General features: G+C 41.0%; 1 protein-coding gene across 1 annotated transcript in view; it reads left to right on the top strand.

Annotated features, from left to right (window-relative positions):
* Positions 1–18,059, top strand: part of CERS6 (ceramide synthase 6) — a 112,885-nt gene that overhangs the window by 30,140 nt on the left and 64,686 nt on the right. Inside the window, exons 2-3 of the mRNA XM_063292240.1 lie at positions 7,613–7,718; positions 13,227–13,357. Of these exons, the coding sequence (XP_063148310.1) occupies positions 7,613–7,718; positions 13,227–13,357 (237 nt within the window). The remainder of the gene's footprint in view (positions 1–7,612; positions 7,719–13,226; positions 13,358–18,059) is intronic.

Raw genomic sequence — 18,059 nt, 5'->3', positions numbered from 1 at the left:
GGCAATGAAACGTCTGCAAGAAAACAACAAGGCTCAGAGAGCGCCAAGGACTCCACAGCTTCTGAGATAGCCTGAAATCTTTTGCTCTATGAGAATTCAGTAGTCTCTTGCTCAATTGTGCTGGTAAACTTTCTTTGTTCCAAAACAAGTTGTTTGAGATCTGTAATGGAGTGTCCTGGGAAGTTAAAATGCTCTAATATTATTTGTCCTTATTTTCTATTCTGATGCCAAACTACTGTCTATTACTTAGACTCTTTGAGTGAGATGGGCGGTGATGAAATTCGAAATATAAATAAATAAATAAATGTTGTGCAGTCCTACATAGAACCCAAAGGTGCTTTGCTGATTGTTTATAGTTGATAATTCTAGTTATTAATTGATAAAGTACTTGTAATCTGTCTCACATGTAACCTGTATCTGCATAACTATCTTGTCTTCCTTTCCATCCCCTCCCACCCCATCCCTAAGTCACTCTGTGCATCTCATGAAGTGAGCTGTAGCTCAGAAAAGCTTATGCTTTTAAATAAAATGTGTTAAGCTAAAAAGATGCTACCAGCCTCTTTCTGATTTTTGGCAGCCATAGACTAACATAGCTCTCTTCCTGCATTTTGTTGTTGTTTATTCGTTTAGTTGCTTCCGACTCTTCGTGACTTCATGGACCAGCCCACGCCAGAGCTTCCTGTCGGTCGTCAACACCCCCAGCTCCCCCAGGGACGAGTCCATCACCTCTAGAATATCATCCATCCATCTTGCCCTTGGTCGGCCCCTCTTCCTTTTGCCTTCCACTCTCCCTAGCATCAGCATCTTCTCCAGGGTGTCCTGTCTTCTCATGATGTGGCCAAAATATTTCAGTTTTGCCTTTAATATCATTCCCTCAAGTGAGCAGTCTGGCTTTATTTCCTGGAGGATGGACTGGTTTGATCTTCTTGCAGTCCAAGGCACTCTCAGAATTTTCCTCCAGCACCACAGTTCCAAAGCATCGATCTTCCTTCTCTCAGCCTTCCTTATGGTCCAGCTCTCACAGCCATACGTTACTACGGGGAACACCATTGCTTTAACTATGCGGGCCTTTGTTGTCAGTGTGAGGCCTCTGCTCTTAACTATTTGATCGAGATTGGTCATTGCTCTTCTCCCAAGGATTAAGCATCTTCTGATTTCCTGACTGCAGTCAGCTTCAGCAAAGGATCGTTACCTTGTCATGGTGCTGGAGCTTGAGCACCTCAATGATGCCATGAGCTAAACCATGAAGGGCCACCCAAGACGGGAAGGTCATGACAGAGAGGTCAGACTAAATGCGATCCCTGGGGAAAGTAATGGCAACCCACCTCAGTATTCTTGCCGTGAAAACTAAATGGATCAGTACAACCAGAGATATGTCGGTATACCATCGGAAGATAAGACCCCCAGGTCGGAAGATGGTCAAAATGCTACTGGGGAGGAACAGAGGATGAGCTCAACTAGCCCCAGACGTGATGACGCAGCTAGCTCAAAGCCGAAAGGACGGCTAGCGGCCGACGGTGCTGGTGGTGAACGGCGAATCCGATGTTCTAAGGATCAACACACCATCGGAACCTGGAATGTAAGATCTATGAGCCAGGGCAAATTGGATGTGGTTATTGGTGAGATGTCAAGATTAAAGATAGACATTCTGGGTGTCAGTGAACTGAAATGGACTGGAATGGGCCACTTCACATCAAATGACCACCAGATCTACTACTGCGGACAAGAGGACCACAGAAGAAATGGAGTAGCCTTCATAATTAATAGTCAAGTGGCTAAAGCAGTGCTTGGATGCAACCCAAAAAACGACAGAATGATCTCAATTCGAATTCAGGGCAAGCCATCTAACATCACAGTGATCCAAATATACGCCCCAACCACAAATGCTGAAGAAGCTGAAGTAGAGCAGTTCTATGAGGATCTGCAGCACCTACTGGACAACACGCCTAAAAGAGATGTTATTTTCATCACAGGAGACTGGAATGCTAAGGTGGGCAGTCAAATGACACCTCGAATTACAGGTAAGTATGGCCTGGGAGAACAAAACGAAGCAGGACACAGGCTGATAGAATTTTGCCAAGACAATTCACTCTGCATAACAAACACTCTCTTCCAACAACCTAAGAGACGGCTTTATACATGGACTTCACCAGATGGACAACACCAAAATCAGATTGATTACATCCTTTGCAGCCAAAGGTGGCGGACATCTGTACAGTCGGTAAAAACAAGGCCTGGAGCTGACTGTAGTTCAGATCACGAACGTCTTCTTGCACAATTTAGGATCAGACTAAAGAGATTAGGGAAGACCCACAGATCAGCTAGATATGAGCTCACTAATATTCCTAAGGAATATGCAGTGGAGGTGAAGAATAGATTTAAGGGACTGGACTTAGTAGATAGGGTCCCGGAAGAACTCTGGACAGAAGTTGGCAGCATTGTTCAGGAGGCGGCAACAAAATACATCCCAAAGAAAGAGAAAACCAAGAAGGCAAAATGGCTGTCTGCTGAGACACTAGAAGTAGCCCAAGAAAGAAGGAAAGCAAAAGGCAACAGTGATAGGGGGAGATATGCCCAATTAAATGCAAAATTCCAGAGGTTAGCCAGAAGAGATAAGGAATTATTTTTAAACAAGCAATGCACGGAAGTGGAAGAAGACAATAGAATAGGAAGGACAAGAGACCTCTTCCAGAAAATTAGAAACATTGGAGGTAAATTCCAGGCCAAAATGGGTATGATCAAAAACAAAGATGGCAAGGACCTAACAGAAGAAGAAGAGATCAAGAAAAGGTGGCAAGAATATACAGAAAACCTGTATAGGAAGGATAACAATATCGGGGATAGCTTTGACAGTGTGGTTGGTGAGCTAGAGCCAGACATCCTGAAGAGTGAGGTTGAGTGGGCCTTAAGAAGCATTGCTAATAACAAGGCAACAGGAGACGACAGCATCCCAGCTGAACTGTTCAAAATCTTGCAAGATGATGCTGTCAAGGTAATGCATGCTATATGCCAGCAAATTTGGAAAACACAAGAATGGCCATCAGACTGGAAAAAATCCACTTATATCCCCATACCAAAAAAGGGAAACACTAAAGAATGTTCAAACTATCGAACAGTGGCACTCATTTCACATGCCAGTAAGGTAATGCTCAAGATCCTGCAAGGTAGACTTCAGCAGTTCATGGAGCGAGAATTGCCAGACGTACAAGCTGGGTTTAGAAATGGCAGAGGAACTAGAGACCAAATTGCCAATATCCGCTGGATAATGGAAAAAGCCAGGGAGTTTCAGAAAAACATCTATTTCTGTTTTATTGACTATTCTAAAGCCTTTGACTGTGTGGACCATAACAAATTGTGGCAAGTTCTTAGTGGTATGGGGATACCAAGTCATCTTGTATGCCTCCTGAAGAATCTGTATAACGACCAAGTAGCAACAGTAAGAACAGACCACGGAACAACGGACTGGTTTAAGATTGGGAAAGGAGTACGGCAGGGCTGTATACTCTCACCCTACCTATTCAACTTGTATGCAGAACACATCATGCGACAAGCTGGCCTTGAGGAATCCAAGGCTGGAGTTAAAATCTCTGGAAGAAACATTAACAATCTCAGATATGCAGATGATACCACTTTGATGGCTGAAAGTGAAGAGGAACTGAGGAGCCTTATGATGAAGGTGAAAGAAGAAAGTGCAAAAGCTGGTTTGCAGCTAAACCTCAAAAAAACCAAGATTATGGCAACCAGCTTGATTGATAACTGGCAAATAGAGGGAGAAAATGTAGAAGCAGTGAAAGACTTTGTATTCCTAGGTGCAAAGATTACTGCAGATGCTGACCGCAGTCAGGAAATCAGAAGACGCTTAATCCTTGGAAGAAGAGCAATGACAAATCTCGATAAAATAGTTAAGAGCAGAGACATCACACTGACAACAAAGGCCCGCATAGTTAAAGCAATGGTGTTCCCTGTAGTAACATATGGCTGCGAGAGCTGGACCATAAGGAAGGCTGAGCGAAGGAAGATCGATGCTTTTGAACTGTGGTGCTGGAGGAAAATTCTGAGAGTGCCTTGGACTGCAAGAAGATCCAACCAGTCCATCCTCCAGGAAATAAAGCCAGACTGCTCACTTGAGGGAATGATATTAAAGGCAAAACTGAAATACTTTGGCCACATCATGAGAAGACAGGACACCCTGTAGAAGATGCTGATGCTAGGGAGAGTGGAAGGCAAAAGGAAGAGGGGCCGACCAAGGGCAAGATGGATGGATGATATTCTAGAGGTGATGGACTCGTCCCTGGGGGAGCTGGGGGTGTTGACGACCGACAGGAAGCTCTGGCGTGGGCTGGTCCATGAAGTCACGAGGAGTCGGAAGCGACTAAACGAATAAACAACAACAACAACAACAGTCAGCATCTGCAGTAATCTTCGCACCTAGAAATACAAAGTCTTTCAGTGCTTCTACATTTTCTCCCTCTGTTTGCCAGTTATCAATCAAGCTGGTTGCCATAATCTTTGTTTTTTTGAGGTTTAGCTGCAAGCCAGCTTTTGCACTTTCTTCTTTCACCTTCATCATAAGGCTCCTCAGTTCCTCTTTGCTTTCAGCCATCAAAGTGGTATCATCTGCATATCTGAGATTGTTAATGTTTCTTCCAGAGATTTTAACTCCAGCCTTGGATTCCTCAAGCCCAGCATGTCGCATGATGTGTTCTGCGTACAAGTTGAATAGGTAGGGTGAGAGTATACAGCCCTGCCATACTCCTTTCCCAATCTTAAACCAGTCCATTGTTCTCTGGTCTGTTCTTACTGTTGCTACTTGGTTGTTATACAGATTCTTCAGGAGGCAGACAAGATGACTTGGTATCCCCATACCGCTAAGAACTTGCCACAATTTGTTATGGTCCACACAGTCAAAGGCTTTAGAAGAGTCAATAAAACAGAAATAGATCTTTTTCTGAAACTCCCTGGCTTTTTCCATTATCCAGCGGATATTGGCAATTTGGTCCCTAGTTCCTCTGCCTTTTCTAAACCCAGCTTGTACATCTGGCAATTCTCGCTCCATGAATTGCTGAAGTCTCCCTTGCAGGATCTTGAGCATTACCTTACTGGCATGTGAAATGAGTGCCACTGTTTAATAGTTTGAACATTCTTTAGTGTTTCCCTTTTTTGGTATGGGGATATAAGTGGATTTTTTCCAGTCTGATGGCCATTCTTGTGTTTTCCAAATTTGCTGGCATATAGCATGCATTACCTTGACAGCATCATCTTGCAAGATTTTGAACAGTTTAGCTGGGATGCCGTCATCTCCTGCTGCCTTGTTATTAGCAATGCTTCTTAAGGCCCATTCAACCTTAAGGATGTCGGGCTCTAGCTCACTGACCACACCATTGGAGCTATCTCCGATATTGTTATCCTTCCTATACAGGTCTTCTGTATATTCTTGCCACCTTTTCTTGATCTCTTCTTCTGTTAGGTCCTTGCCATCTTTGTTTTTGATCATACCCATTTTGGCCTGGAATTTACCTCCAATGTTTCTAATTTTCTGGAAGAGGTCTCTTGTCCTTCCTATTCTATTGTCTTCTTCCACTTCCATGCATTGCTTGTTTAAAAATAATTCCTTATCTCTTCTGGCTAACCTCTGGAATTTTGTATTTAATTGGGCATATCTCCCCCTATCACTGTTGCCTTTTGCTTTCCTTCTTTCTTGGGCTACTTCTAGTGTCTCAGCAGACAGCCATTTTGCCTTCTTGGTTTTCTCTTTCTTTGGGATGTATTTTGTTGCCGCCTCCTGAACCATGTTGCGAACGTCTGTCCATAGTTCTTCCGGGACCCTATCTACTAAATCCAGTCCCTTAAATCGATTCTTCATCTCCACTGCATATTCCTTAGGAATATTAGTGAGCTCATATCTAGCTGATCTGTGGGTCTTCCCTAATCTCTTTAGTCTGATCCTAAATTGTGCAAGAAGAAGTTCGTGATCTGAACTACAGTCAGCTCCAGGTCTTGTTTTTACCGACTGTATAGATGTCCACCACCTTTGGCTGCAAAGGATGTAGTCAATCTGATTTTGGTGTTGTCCACCTGGTGAAGTCCATGTATAAAGCCGTCTCTTAGGTTGTTGGAAGAGAGTGTTTGTTATGCAGAGTGAGTTGTCTTGGCAACATTCTATCAGCCTATGTCCTGCTTCATTTTGTTCTCCCAGGCCATGCTTACCTGTAATTCCAGGTGTCATCTGACTCCCCACCTTAGCATTTCAGTCTCCCGTGATGAAAATAACATCTCTTTTAGGCGTGTTGTCCAGTAGGTGCTGCAGATCCTCATAGAACTGCTCTACTTCAGCTTCTTCAGCATCTGTGGTTGGGGTATATATTTGGACCACTGTGATGTTAGATGGCTTGCCCTGAATTCGAATTGAGATCATTCTATCGTTTTTTGGATTGTATCCAAGCACTGCTTTAGCCACTTGACTATTAATTATGAAGGCTACTCCATTTCCTCTGTGGTCCTCTTGTCCACAGTAGTAGATCTGGTGGTCATTTGATGTGAAGTGGCCCATTCCAGTCCATTTCAGTTCACTGACGCCCAGAATGTCTATGTTTAATCTTGACATCTCACCAATAACCACATCCAATTTGCCCTGGCTCATAGATCTTACATTCCAGGTTCCAATGGTGTGTTGATCCTTAGAACATCGGATTCGCCGTTTACCACCAGCACCGTCGGCCGCTAGCCGTCCTTTCGGCTTTGAGCTAGCTGCGTCATCACGTCTGGGGCTAGTTGAACTCATCCTCTGTTCCTCCCCAGTAGCATTTTGACCATCTTCTGACCTGGGGGGTCTCATCTTCCGATGGTATACCGACATATCTCTGGTTGTACTGATCCATTTAGTTTTCACAGCAAGAATACTGGGGTGGGTTGCCATTACCTTCCCCAGGGATCGTATTTAGTCTGACCTCTCTGTCATGACCTTCCCGTCTTGGGTGGCCCTTCACAGTTTAGCTCATGGCATCATTGAGGTGCTCAAGCTCCAGCACCACAACAAGGTAACGATCCTTTGCTGAAGCTTCCTGCATTTATCTACATGTATTTTCAGGCATCTATTTGGCAAAATATTCCTCCCAATAGTTTGTTTTTGAAACAGGTGCAAGGAAAGATCAGCTTTTAAAAACAATTAAACCTAGTGTTCGTGTGACACTAAATCAGTGTTGCAGACCAGCATTCTAGCAAAAGCCTCATGGAATGTGTTATCCCAGCAGATCATGTGACTGTTGCATGACAATAAACCCCGTGAGAGTAGCATGGCACCAAAATTACATAGGGGGGTTGACAGGCAGTCTCTCTAGTGGGAAAGCAAAACACCTACAAGCACAGGTTAATCATCCTGGAACATGAATTTCAATCTCTGAAGCACAGGAAAAAATTACAAATTGATTTTTCTGAGTAGCAAAAATTCATTAGTTTCCAAAGGCTGTATCACATCAGCCCTAATTTTCAGACAAGTTGTGTGCAGCTGAAGAGGTGGGGAAATCAGCATTTAGAAGTAAGTATTCACTCACATGTATCTAATTACTTTTTTCCCCTTTCTCCCCTGCCCTCTCTCTCCCTCTCTCCATTTTAGGTTTATAGCTAAGCCGTGTGCCTTAGGCTTAAAAGTCCAAGCCAATGGACCACAGAAAGCTCAGCCTAATGCTATTCTTGAAAAGGTCTTCACTGCCATTACAAAGGTACAATATATTCCTAAAATCTTTTCATTCACTTCAGGAACACAAAAAGGTTCTTCATCAAAGACAATATAATTCATTATTGGGGTTAGGTACCCTTCCTAGCATGTTTATTTGATATTTGTAATAATGAGTAGTAACAGGAGCATCCTGCTAATTTTCCCACAGTGATCTGAAGTGCTACTATTACATAAGATGGGATCTGAGAGGTTGGATATATTTGTAAGTCTATGTTGGTGTGAATGGTGTAGTTACTAATTATGGCAAGACATATTTTGAAAGGAGCAAGAAAGGAGGGAAAAAGAGAAAGCAGTTGGACTGAGTTGATTGGAAAAATATTTATATAAAGAACATACACTGATATTGAAAGAAAAAGGGAAAAGAGCTGTAGTTTGTATTCTGCATGGTTCAACAACCACCTCCTTTGGATCCTGGATGTATCTGAACAAAGCTGCCAGGTATAACAAGTCTGAAGTCAGTGCATGATTATCCAGCGCAGGCCTAGGTGATTGTGAGTGAGGAGATCTGTAGCTTAGAGGGACAAATATGGAGAGGGGGGATAGTGGTCATGATGGGAGGAGGAGTATAATAAGAGATAAGAGTGAGTCACTGCAGGGCCAGAGAGAGTGGCACTAAATTTCCAATCAGGCCCCCAGTCTCACCTCATGTGCCAGGTAACCAAATTGTTGGGCATATTGGACTCAGGCTGATGTTTTTGAATGCCAGGCCTGTGTGTAATAAATGCAATCCCATTCATGACATGATTGTGGTCAAGAGGGCAGACTTGTCATATGTCATCAAAATGTGACTGGATGAGGAGTGGAGAAATACCTCTCACTGAGATTTATCTGTCCAGGGTTTGTATGCTGCATCCGTCCTCACTCCAGGGCAGGAGATACGGAATGGCAGTTGTGTACCAGGAGACCTTGGTACAGCTGTGTGAGAAGTGTTGTTCTGCTGGTGTATTTATGAGATTGGGCCAGAAAGACAAGCTGGGGAGGGGGCTGGGGTGCTGCTACATTACCATCCTCATAGCTGCATAGTAGTGTCTCCTCATGAACCACTCAAACTCATTGTAAAGGTGGTTATAGATTCCTCCTGGCTGTTAGTCCTGGGTGATTTTAACTTCCTGTCTCTGGAGTCAAAAGTGGCTCAGTGTAATGGTTGCCTATTCTAAAACACCATCAGACTCATGAGCAGGATCACAAAGATAACTGATTTATTAAAGAATAGTATGCAGGATCGCAAAGAAAGCTGAGAATGAAAAACGCGCACCAACTGCAAACTAAAAACCCTCAGTACAAACGAGATCCCTCCCCCTGTAGAATCTTCCCAAGCTCACAATCCCAGGTGCTCCTAACGGCTTCTGATGGTCTGCGGGAAAAGTCCTTGAACAGAGCACATAACCCAAACACATTCCATTGAAATGAACATAGATACAGAGCTTGGCACAAGGTTTCACAGCAGCTCCCTCCCAAACAGAAACGCGCGTCAGCACCATGGCATGTGAAACGTTACGATGTACAGTGCACATTGAAACAGTGAACATGACACTCAGGAATTGACCCAGTTCATCTCAGCTCCAGCCCACACAGTTGGCCGTGCATTTAATCTGGCTTTTACATCACATCATAAGAGACATGACCAGGACTTGGGAACATTTCCATCAGTCCCTTGTCCTCATGACTGTGGGTTGACCACAACCACCAGCTTGTGCAGGGAGGATGGGCAAATTCACATGTCCCACCAGAGGTGCTTAATGGACCCAGAGGGTTTCTGAAAGGCACCTGAGGATTTTCCCAGTGATCTGGAAGGCAGTTCTGTTGAATGCTTTGTTGGTCTCTGGTGAACAGGTACATAGAGTTATCCTTCTGTGGGTTATGTCTTCTGAAATTGTAAGATCAAACTGCACAGAATTTAAAGGGACTACGGTGCCTGCCTTTGACTATTTCAGCTAAGGAACTGAGCTGATTTCAAAGTGATTCCAAGCAAACACCATCTATTGTGCTAGACTTCATCTTCATGTAAAGATGCTTCTCTCTCAGTTCCAATTCCATTTGCTATTGCTGGAATGTATATAGTGAGTCATCACAAATCTCAGTCCAGTTCCAGATACGCTGTAACAGTATTTTCCATTTCCATTTATGTATTCAAATTACATGGCCGTCCACCTGCCAAGCATCTCAGGCTTGCTAGCAAGGATTAAAGCAGTAAAAAGGAAAAGTAATAAAACATACCACACTGGAGACACTAACACACGCATCACATCATTAAAATGGGCTCATCTAGCATCTTGGCTCAATTTGCAAGTTTGCTTGATTTGATTAGTGTGTTGTATCAATCCCGTCTTTGTGGTTTGAAAGTTGTATCAATTTCTTGTGTATATATATGTTTTATTAAGAATTTTGATTATAATAGTAAAATCTAATACAAAATTTCTGAGCAAGGAAACCATGTATGATTTGTGAGAAAAGTGGATGCATGGAGGGAGTTGGTCTTGGGGACTGAAATCCAGGGCAATAGTCATTTTATGAACAATTGCCATGGAGTTATAAAATATGTATTCATTTATTTTTCCAATTTATATAACCATCCATCTCATATATATAACTCTGAGTGGCATACAAACAGTTAAAACAATATAAAACAACCAAACAATACAACAGTTTAAAAATTGTAAAAAAAAAAACCCCACAAAAACATGTTTAAAAACCAGCATAAAAAAATCATAAAATTCACAACCAAGGTAATCACATCTACCAATAACACTTAATACACCACTGTGCCAACTCTACCCCATATTTGTTGGCAAACTTTCACAGCATACTTTTTGTAGCGATAAATAATGCCTGGTATCAGAAGAGCTGTTCACCTATGAACCACACAGAGACACTTTGTAAACAATAGATTGAAAAGAAAGCATATCTGGACCCAGCTGGTAATTTTTTTTTCTTGCTGCTGCTTGCTGGTTGGCTGCCCCCTCTCTCATGCCCTGCCGTGCCTGCCCATACACAGATGTCACCAGGAGACTTATTATCAGCTCTTCAAGGTAGTCCAGACAGGAAACCAAAACCCTGAGTACCAACACTGCCTTTATGGCAAGGTTGCAGTAACAGAGTCTTGCAAGTCTGAAAGCCCTTCCCCCTTCCCTGCCTTTACTTTCCAGGGAACTAGGGAGGGTCCCTTCTCAGGCACTTTCTCCACCCCCATCCCTCCTTTGGACTCTGACTTCTCTTACCAAACCTTTGTCTAGGTTGCGGCTCTTCCTCTTGTCTCCCAAGGTTATTCTCACAGCCCATTACACTTATCTACTTGGCTACAACCCACAAGTAACTTAGATGCCTCCCCCCCCCCAGAGTACTTATATGCTTTGTTATTTATTGTAAGGTTTTTGAGATACAGAGCCTTAGTAAACAATTACATTTCAATCGTGTACTGTACAGGACATTTCTCAAACAATGTTCTGCAATGCATGGAGGTTCTCCAAATAAATTTATTTATTTATTTATTTATTTATTATTCACATTTCTATCACTGCCCATCTCCCCACAAAAGGGGGACTTTGGGCAGTTTACAATAAAATTCTCCTTAAAACCTCAACATCATAAAATCACCGAATCAATACCTACAATACTAAAATTTATACAATAAGTATAAATATGGAATCCAAGTGGGAAATTTTCATTCGGTAGGGAAAATAAACAACTTTCCACAAGCTAGTTCCAAGATCAAAAGGAAGATGTTGGCAGATTTGTGCTCAGATATCACAATGAAACAGCTGAGAAAAAAGAATCACTAGAAGACTTTTTGGTGTAAGTTCGCAGAATATGAGCTTAGGTGAAAAGGCATTTAAAGGACAACTGCCTTTTCTTTCAGTATATCATTAGAAAACTGGACTTTAACACTCCCTACAACTAAGACTAAATACAAAAATAAGCTAAATGTTATACTAATTCTTTAGCAAACCTCACTCTAAACATGGATCGAACATGCCACCATGTTTTACTGTTTTAATATTTAAATGTGTTTAAATATACCAACTAACATACGAGCTCATACATCCCATTATGCTTTATAATAAATGTACCAGAAAATAAAGAATATCTTTTTATTTCTTTGTTTTCCTTTAAAAAATGAATTTTAGGTATTCTTAAATTAAATAAAAATATAGTGTTCCACAGTCTTGAAAATTTTACCACTAGGAGAGTATATCCAAAACTTACAATTTGGGGTATCCTTTGGGGCAATAAATAATTAAGCTTAAATATACAGGAAGTCCTCACTTACCAACCGCAATTGGGACCGGCAACTCCATCGCTAAGCAGCACAATCGTTAAGTGTGACATCACGTGACCACACTTACTTACAATGTCACTTTCAGCTGTGGTCGTTAAACAAATCACCCATGGTTGATAAGTGTGACATCACATGACCATGACTTGTGACTTTCTGCCAGCTTCCCCATTGACTTTGCTTGTTGGAAGCCAGCTGTGAAGGTCACAAATGGCAATCATGTGACTGCAGGGATGCTGCAATGGCCGCAACTTTAAGGACTGATCATACTTTAAGGACTGATCATAAATCTCCTTTTTCAGTGCCATTGTAAGTTCAGATGGTCGCTGAATGAGCGGTCGCTAAGCGAGAACTACCTGTATTGTTAATGTGTTTTTATTCTGTGGAACAGGAATTCGTAGAATTGTTAATCTCCAGTGACAAAATAAGTTAGTATTATGTATCTTTATTTGGTGAGGTGGCCACTCTGAAGCGGTAAACTTTTTTTGATCTGACCTGTGGAAGAGAAACTAAAAGTACAGTACACGAGTAAAGCAAAATAAACCAGCATGTGCAGCCATTCTCATCCTGGAGCTATCCAGATAATTTGGCTTACAGGTCCCAGGATTCCAAGCCGACAGGCCTAGTGGAAAATGTGTGTGTTTGAGAACAATGCCACAGAAAACAGGAGAAGGCAAAAAAAGGGTTGAGTTGTATTCCATTATAGGTGGAGCAAATAAGGCACCAAAATCAGCATACAATTGAAAGTGTGATTTAACAGAGTAATTGTGTCCACTATTCCCAATTATTTTATTTTATTAAAAATTAAAGGCCACCCAACTCCAGGCAGCTTTTGGCAGCTTACATTATAAAATCAAAGATGGTAAAAACAGAAAGATTGTCCATGAAATCAAAGTGGTGGTAATTTATGTCATTTGCATGATGACATTATTATGCTAATGACACAAATCTGGAGGCATTCGGGTTCTGTGGATACTTGTATCAATCATGTGCAGAGGTTTGATAATAACATGACCCATAAAACAAAGCAAACTGAAAATGAATATTTAACTTGCATAAACTGTTTATAGTCTCGATAGCAAGCTGGCATGTCAAAGGGCATTCTCCTTATCTCATGCATATCTGAAGCTTATTGTTTAGTTTTGGAGTAGGGTACCAACTGGAATTTTGTGAAGTCTCATCAAAAGCGTAACGTCTTGACTCGTTTTTCTTTGTTAGCACCCAGATGAGAAGAGGCTGGAAGGGCTATCCAAGCAGCTAGACTGGGACGTGCGCAGTATTCAGCGCTGGTTTCGACAGAGACGCAACCAGGAAAAACCAAGCACTCTTAGGAAGTTCTGCGAGAGCCTGTAAGGAACTCTTTTCCTTCCCTTTGCTTCTCTTTTTCCTCACTCGAGCCTCTTCATCCTGGATTTTTTGGGATCGCTGCAGTACAGTGTATTGTTTCCTAAAACAGACAAATTCTTTTCCTTCTTTTCAAATTGACTTTTGTTCAGTGTAATTGGCACAGGTTTCCTTTGGAAATGTAGGAGTAAATTATAGCTCTGTAAAGAAATTGGAATCCAATAGAATAAGCATGTTGTGGAATTTATTTCCTACATTTAAACATCAACTATGATACAGAAATGGCTCTAAATCTAAAAGGTCATCCTCAGTCATTCTTAGCAGAGCTTCTTTTATAGAGTGGTGTTGCTGCTATGATTTCACAGTCTGTAGAGTCAGTGGAGCCAAATTTTCTGGCTTTTTTATTCACTTTGTTTTTTTAGATTTAGGGGCTTTAAAGGGCAGCCAATCAAGACATAAAATCCCTATCCAAATCTAAACTCCCCTCCTAAATCAGGCTGCTCTTAATCTCTACTGCCAGGAAGAAGTTAACTCACCTCCTTTACTTAGAAGGCGAGGATTAAAGTTTATTCCCTTTTTGTGGAGGAAAAACACTCCACTCAGCCTTATGTTCTGTATCGGGAGAAAGTAGAGGCTTTCCACTGGATTCACATGAGTAGAAAGGAAGAATGATGACCCTGACAGAGAGATGCAGGAACCATTGCCTTGGCAAAAGAAGCATTTTTAAAGCCTAGAACAAGATACCATTTGGATGCAGCTCAGGCAGATGCCTCCCTGATTCACTGAACTATAAGAAGGAAGAGGAGGTACAACACAGTCAGACTTGCAAGGTTCGGTTATTATAGACTCTCTCAGTAAAAGTACTTTTAGCCTTCATTCCTGGGCTGCAGCTTCAGTCGGTTTGCCAGACCTGTTTAGTTAAAGACCTTTTGATAGATCCCAGCTGAGGTGTATTTCCGTGTACCAGTGAATCAAAAGTATCTTGGGAAGGAGATTTTGGAGGGGAGGGTAATTTAAAAAACTAGTACATGTCATTGATACTTTTCTTACTGTCTGAAACGACCTCTGTGTCTTCCTTTTAAAATTTATCAGGCTCTTGGGAAGGGATAGCTTCTCTATTGCCTACCTATCTCAGAAGCATCAGGAGTAGCCTGTTGGTTTGGTTTAGTTTCAAAATCTGAACTGAATTTTCAAACAAACAGAACTTTGAGTCAATGCATTGGAAAGGAAACTGGGCAGAAGGTGTATTTAAACAAAATATATTTTGAATTGTAGGGTGACAATGTAAGTCAGTGGTTAATTGGTGCAAACATGATTTTGCCTATAGGGCAGCTGGGTGGCAGCAGCCTTTCTCATTGTGAACCATCCAGAAGCTCTTAGACTTACATGGCTGGGGAGCATGGCAGAAGAAACAGGGGTGATAACACCAATAAACATAGGGATGGATATGTTTTGGATCCATCTGTAGCTGTCCTACTTAAACCAGATCAGTCAGCGACAGGATGCTATAGCAGCCCAAAGCTTTCTTTGTATAAAGGCACATACAAGTGCACATAGTGATTTGTGTATAAAGCCTTGTACAAATGCTTGAAAAATACGTGTCTGATGATGTTTTCAAAGGTTCAAAGTACTACAAACATCTTAAGTATCCTAGTCCATATATTGCAGCCTTTTAAGGCAGAGGTCCTACAAACATTGTAATGCCATGATACCTAAAATAATAAATGGATGTTTGGAATACACGCACCTATGAATAAAACAAGCTGATTGCCAGAACAGCAGGAGCTCCATCCATCAGTCTGACAGTTTTATTCTAGACTGGACCACCCTGTGGCTGAATAATAATAAGATCTTCATAAAATGTGCAGGAGCTTGATCTGGAATGTCTGTGCAAGCTACAGACATTCCAGATTATTCCTTAATTATTCAGTGTGTCTTTAGATTGCCCTGTCAGGAAAAGCTGCTTTTTCATTTGAACACTCTTCCTAATTCAAGAGGTTTATAATATTCATATCTTCTGTGTTTGCTTCCTGCTAAGTGACTTTAAAAACAACAATAGAAAGCTGAAACTCTAATTTATATGTAGCAGTATATAATAGACAGTAATTGTCCGAGCATATAATTCTTTCACAAGTCAGTGAAAGCTTTAAACCCAATCACTTTTTGTCTGTAAAACCCAATCATTTTTTGTCTGTAAAGGAACTTAACTTTCATTAACACAGGTCAAACTATAAGTTATGCACACACACACAACTGTAAGAAGAAAAACAGCTTTGGGAAGAGGAATATGCAGTGAGAGAAGATAATTTTCCTTCTTTTATCCTCTCTTGCTGGTTTTTCCATTATAATTCTCTTGACTTTACAACATTTCAGACACTTCTCTGTAAGTTAAGTTTGCATTTAAAATATTGTTCAAGGAGTGGTGCAGTGATACACTTGCATTTTATAAAAAATGTGGTATTTTTCTATCGTAGCTTGAGCTCCATCCAGCACGCAAGAAAGATTTCTCAATAGAATATTGGCCTTTTCCAAGTTTTAAAGTAACAAAAATGGATTCCCCTTTCATATCAACTATGAGCATTTTTATCCTGCAGTATGAAGTTGTCATCAAAATATTATAGCTAGGCTATTAATAAAAGTCTTCTGTACATAATTATGGATTCATCCAACTGTAGGGAGAGTTTTCTTGTTTTCAATAGTTTTTGTAAGCTGCTTCTCAACATTGTTACTCATTTCATCAATGAGCCTTTGTATGTTTGTACCACTAATCAGTATGAATTTCAAAATCTCAAAGGTTGATGCATTGCTGTGGAAATAACTTCCTATAGCATTATCGAGGTTTCCCTTATGTTGTGTAGTTTGCCACACTTAGCTTTAATCTCTGAAATCTGGTAACATGCAGTAAGGTAGTCAGTGGCCTTTTCAAAACATTTCTGACATACTGCAGATTAAATAATACATGAAGGTTTTTAAAATATTCCAAGTCTTTATCCTGTTTGTCTGGGTATTTTACATGAAGGTGATCATAAAGACAAGATGGTTTCATTGCTTATATGCCATGTATTCACATAGGAAACATATTAGAAGATACTTGTTAGTAGAGGACTCAATGAATCCATGCGAAGGCGTGTGACAATCAGTTACAACTGTGCTTTTTATTTGGAGGCATTGCTTCAAAATTAGGTACAACTGCACAAAAACACTTTCTTAAAAAGTGTAAGAAGTGTAATTATCCAATGTAATGCAGGAAGCTGGGTGTGAAACTCAACTGGAGGCCAAAATTGTAGGTTTCCATACAGGTCTCACCCAGTTGGGTGTGAAACTCAACTGGAGGCCAAAATTGTAGGATTCCATAGAAATCAGCTAAGAAGGAAACAAAAAGATCAGAGCGTGTCCTTTCTGGCAAACCAACACCCAGATAAGCAGGGATTAACAATGAATTCATTATACTTTACATTATATTTACAATGGGACTGTTATGGCACCAGTAATGAAGCTTCTTTCTGTTCTGTAAGAAGGTTCATTTTCTTCCTGTTGGAGCTGCTCTGCCTTCTCTTCCTTGTCATACTTGGTGTTTTCATTCTGCTGTTTTCTATTGTCCCTCTCTCTCCTTTGCTCTTCTATTCTCCTTCAGATCTTTTTCCAGCAGATCTTTCCTCCTCCTCCTCCCCCTCCTCCCCAGCATTAATAGTTTATAAGAACCAATTCAGTTCCCCCCACCCACCCCTGTGGAGAGTAAGAGAGATGACCCTGACAGAAATATGCAAGAACTGTCACCTGGGCAAAGAGGGCTGAAACATTCTTTAAGTCCTGGGAAGCAAGATGATATTTGGAAGCAGCTCAGGCAAACGCCTCCCTGATTCACTGGTGCATAAGAAGAAGGGGAGGTAAAGCACAATCAGACTTGCAAGATTCTGTTGTTATAGCCTGTGTCAATAAAATATAGTTCTAGTTTTCCTGTGGAGTTGATTTTTTTAGTCTGGTCTACATAGTGGGCTGATACCACCACTTTTTTTTTTTTTTTGACAGTTTGTATTCCAAGGCAGATCACCCATCATGCAGTTCAGTATTTTCCAAAAGATAAAATAAATTTAAAATAAATAAATAAAACTTGCCCAAACTACTAATATACTGTATAAATTAAAAGCCCTCTAATTTCTATTTAAAACATTGATAAGTGTATTATGATTTTCCCTCCATATCCTGTTTTGTATCAACAATGAAAATTGTAAATAACTTCTGTACAGGAATTTAAACTTGTAATTTGAGCTATCTATCAGGTTTGCTGGTTTAGGTTTGAAGATAAATCAGCTAGTGTGTATATACTGTGTGTGTGTGTGTGTGTGTGTGTGTGTGTGTATTTTAAAGGCCATAGGCTGGAAAAAATTATTGTATACAGTGGGTAATTTTAAAGCCTTAACATTAGTTTCAAAAGTGTGTTGGCACCCCAAGGGCAAGTCAGGGTATGCATATATATCCTAAAATACGTTCTTTAGGATTTGAAGGCAATAGGGTCAGACCAGGGTGAAACACCAAAGAGGGTTCTATTGACTAAATACTAAGACTGGTAACAGAGAAAGATATATGTCCCATGTCCCTTCAGCTTGCCAGGAGCCCCAAGAATGGCAGCAGATGGACTGCTTGAAGGTGGCAGTTGCATAGCACCTTCTTAGGACATTGGGTCTATGCTGAAGTTCCAACTGTCTG

This window comes from Candoia aspera, chromosome 1 (assembly GCF_035149785.1).
Source record: "Candoia aspera isolate rCanAsp1 chromosome 1, rCanAsp1.hap2, whole genome shotgun sequence".
Taxonomy (NCBI): Eukaryota; Metazoa; Chordata; class Lepidosauria; order Squamata; family Boidae; genus Candoia; species Candoia aspera.
Note: the sequence above shows the minus strand (reverse complement) of the source record. Positions and strands in the feature narration are given on the sequence as shown.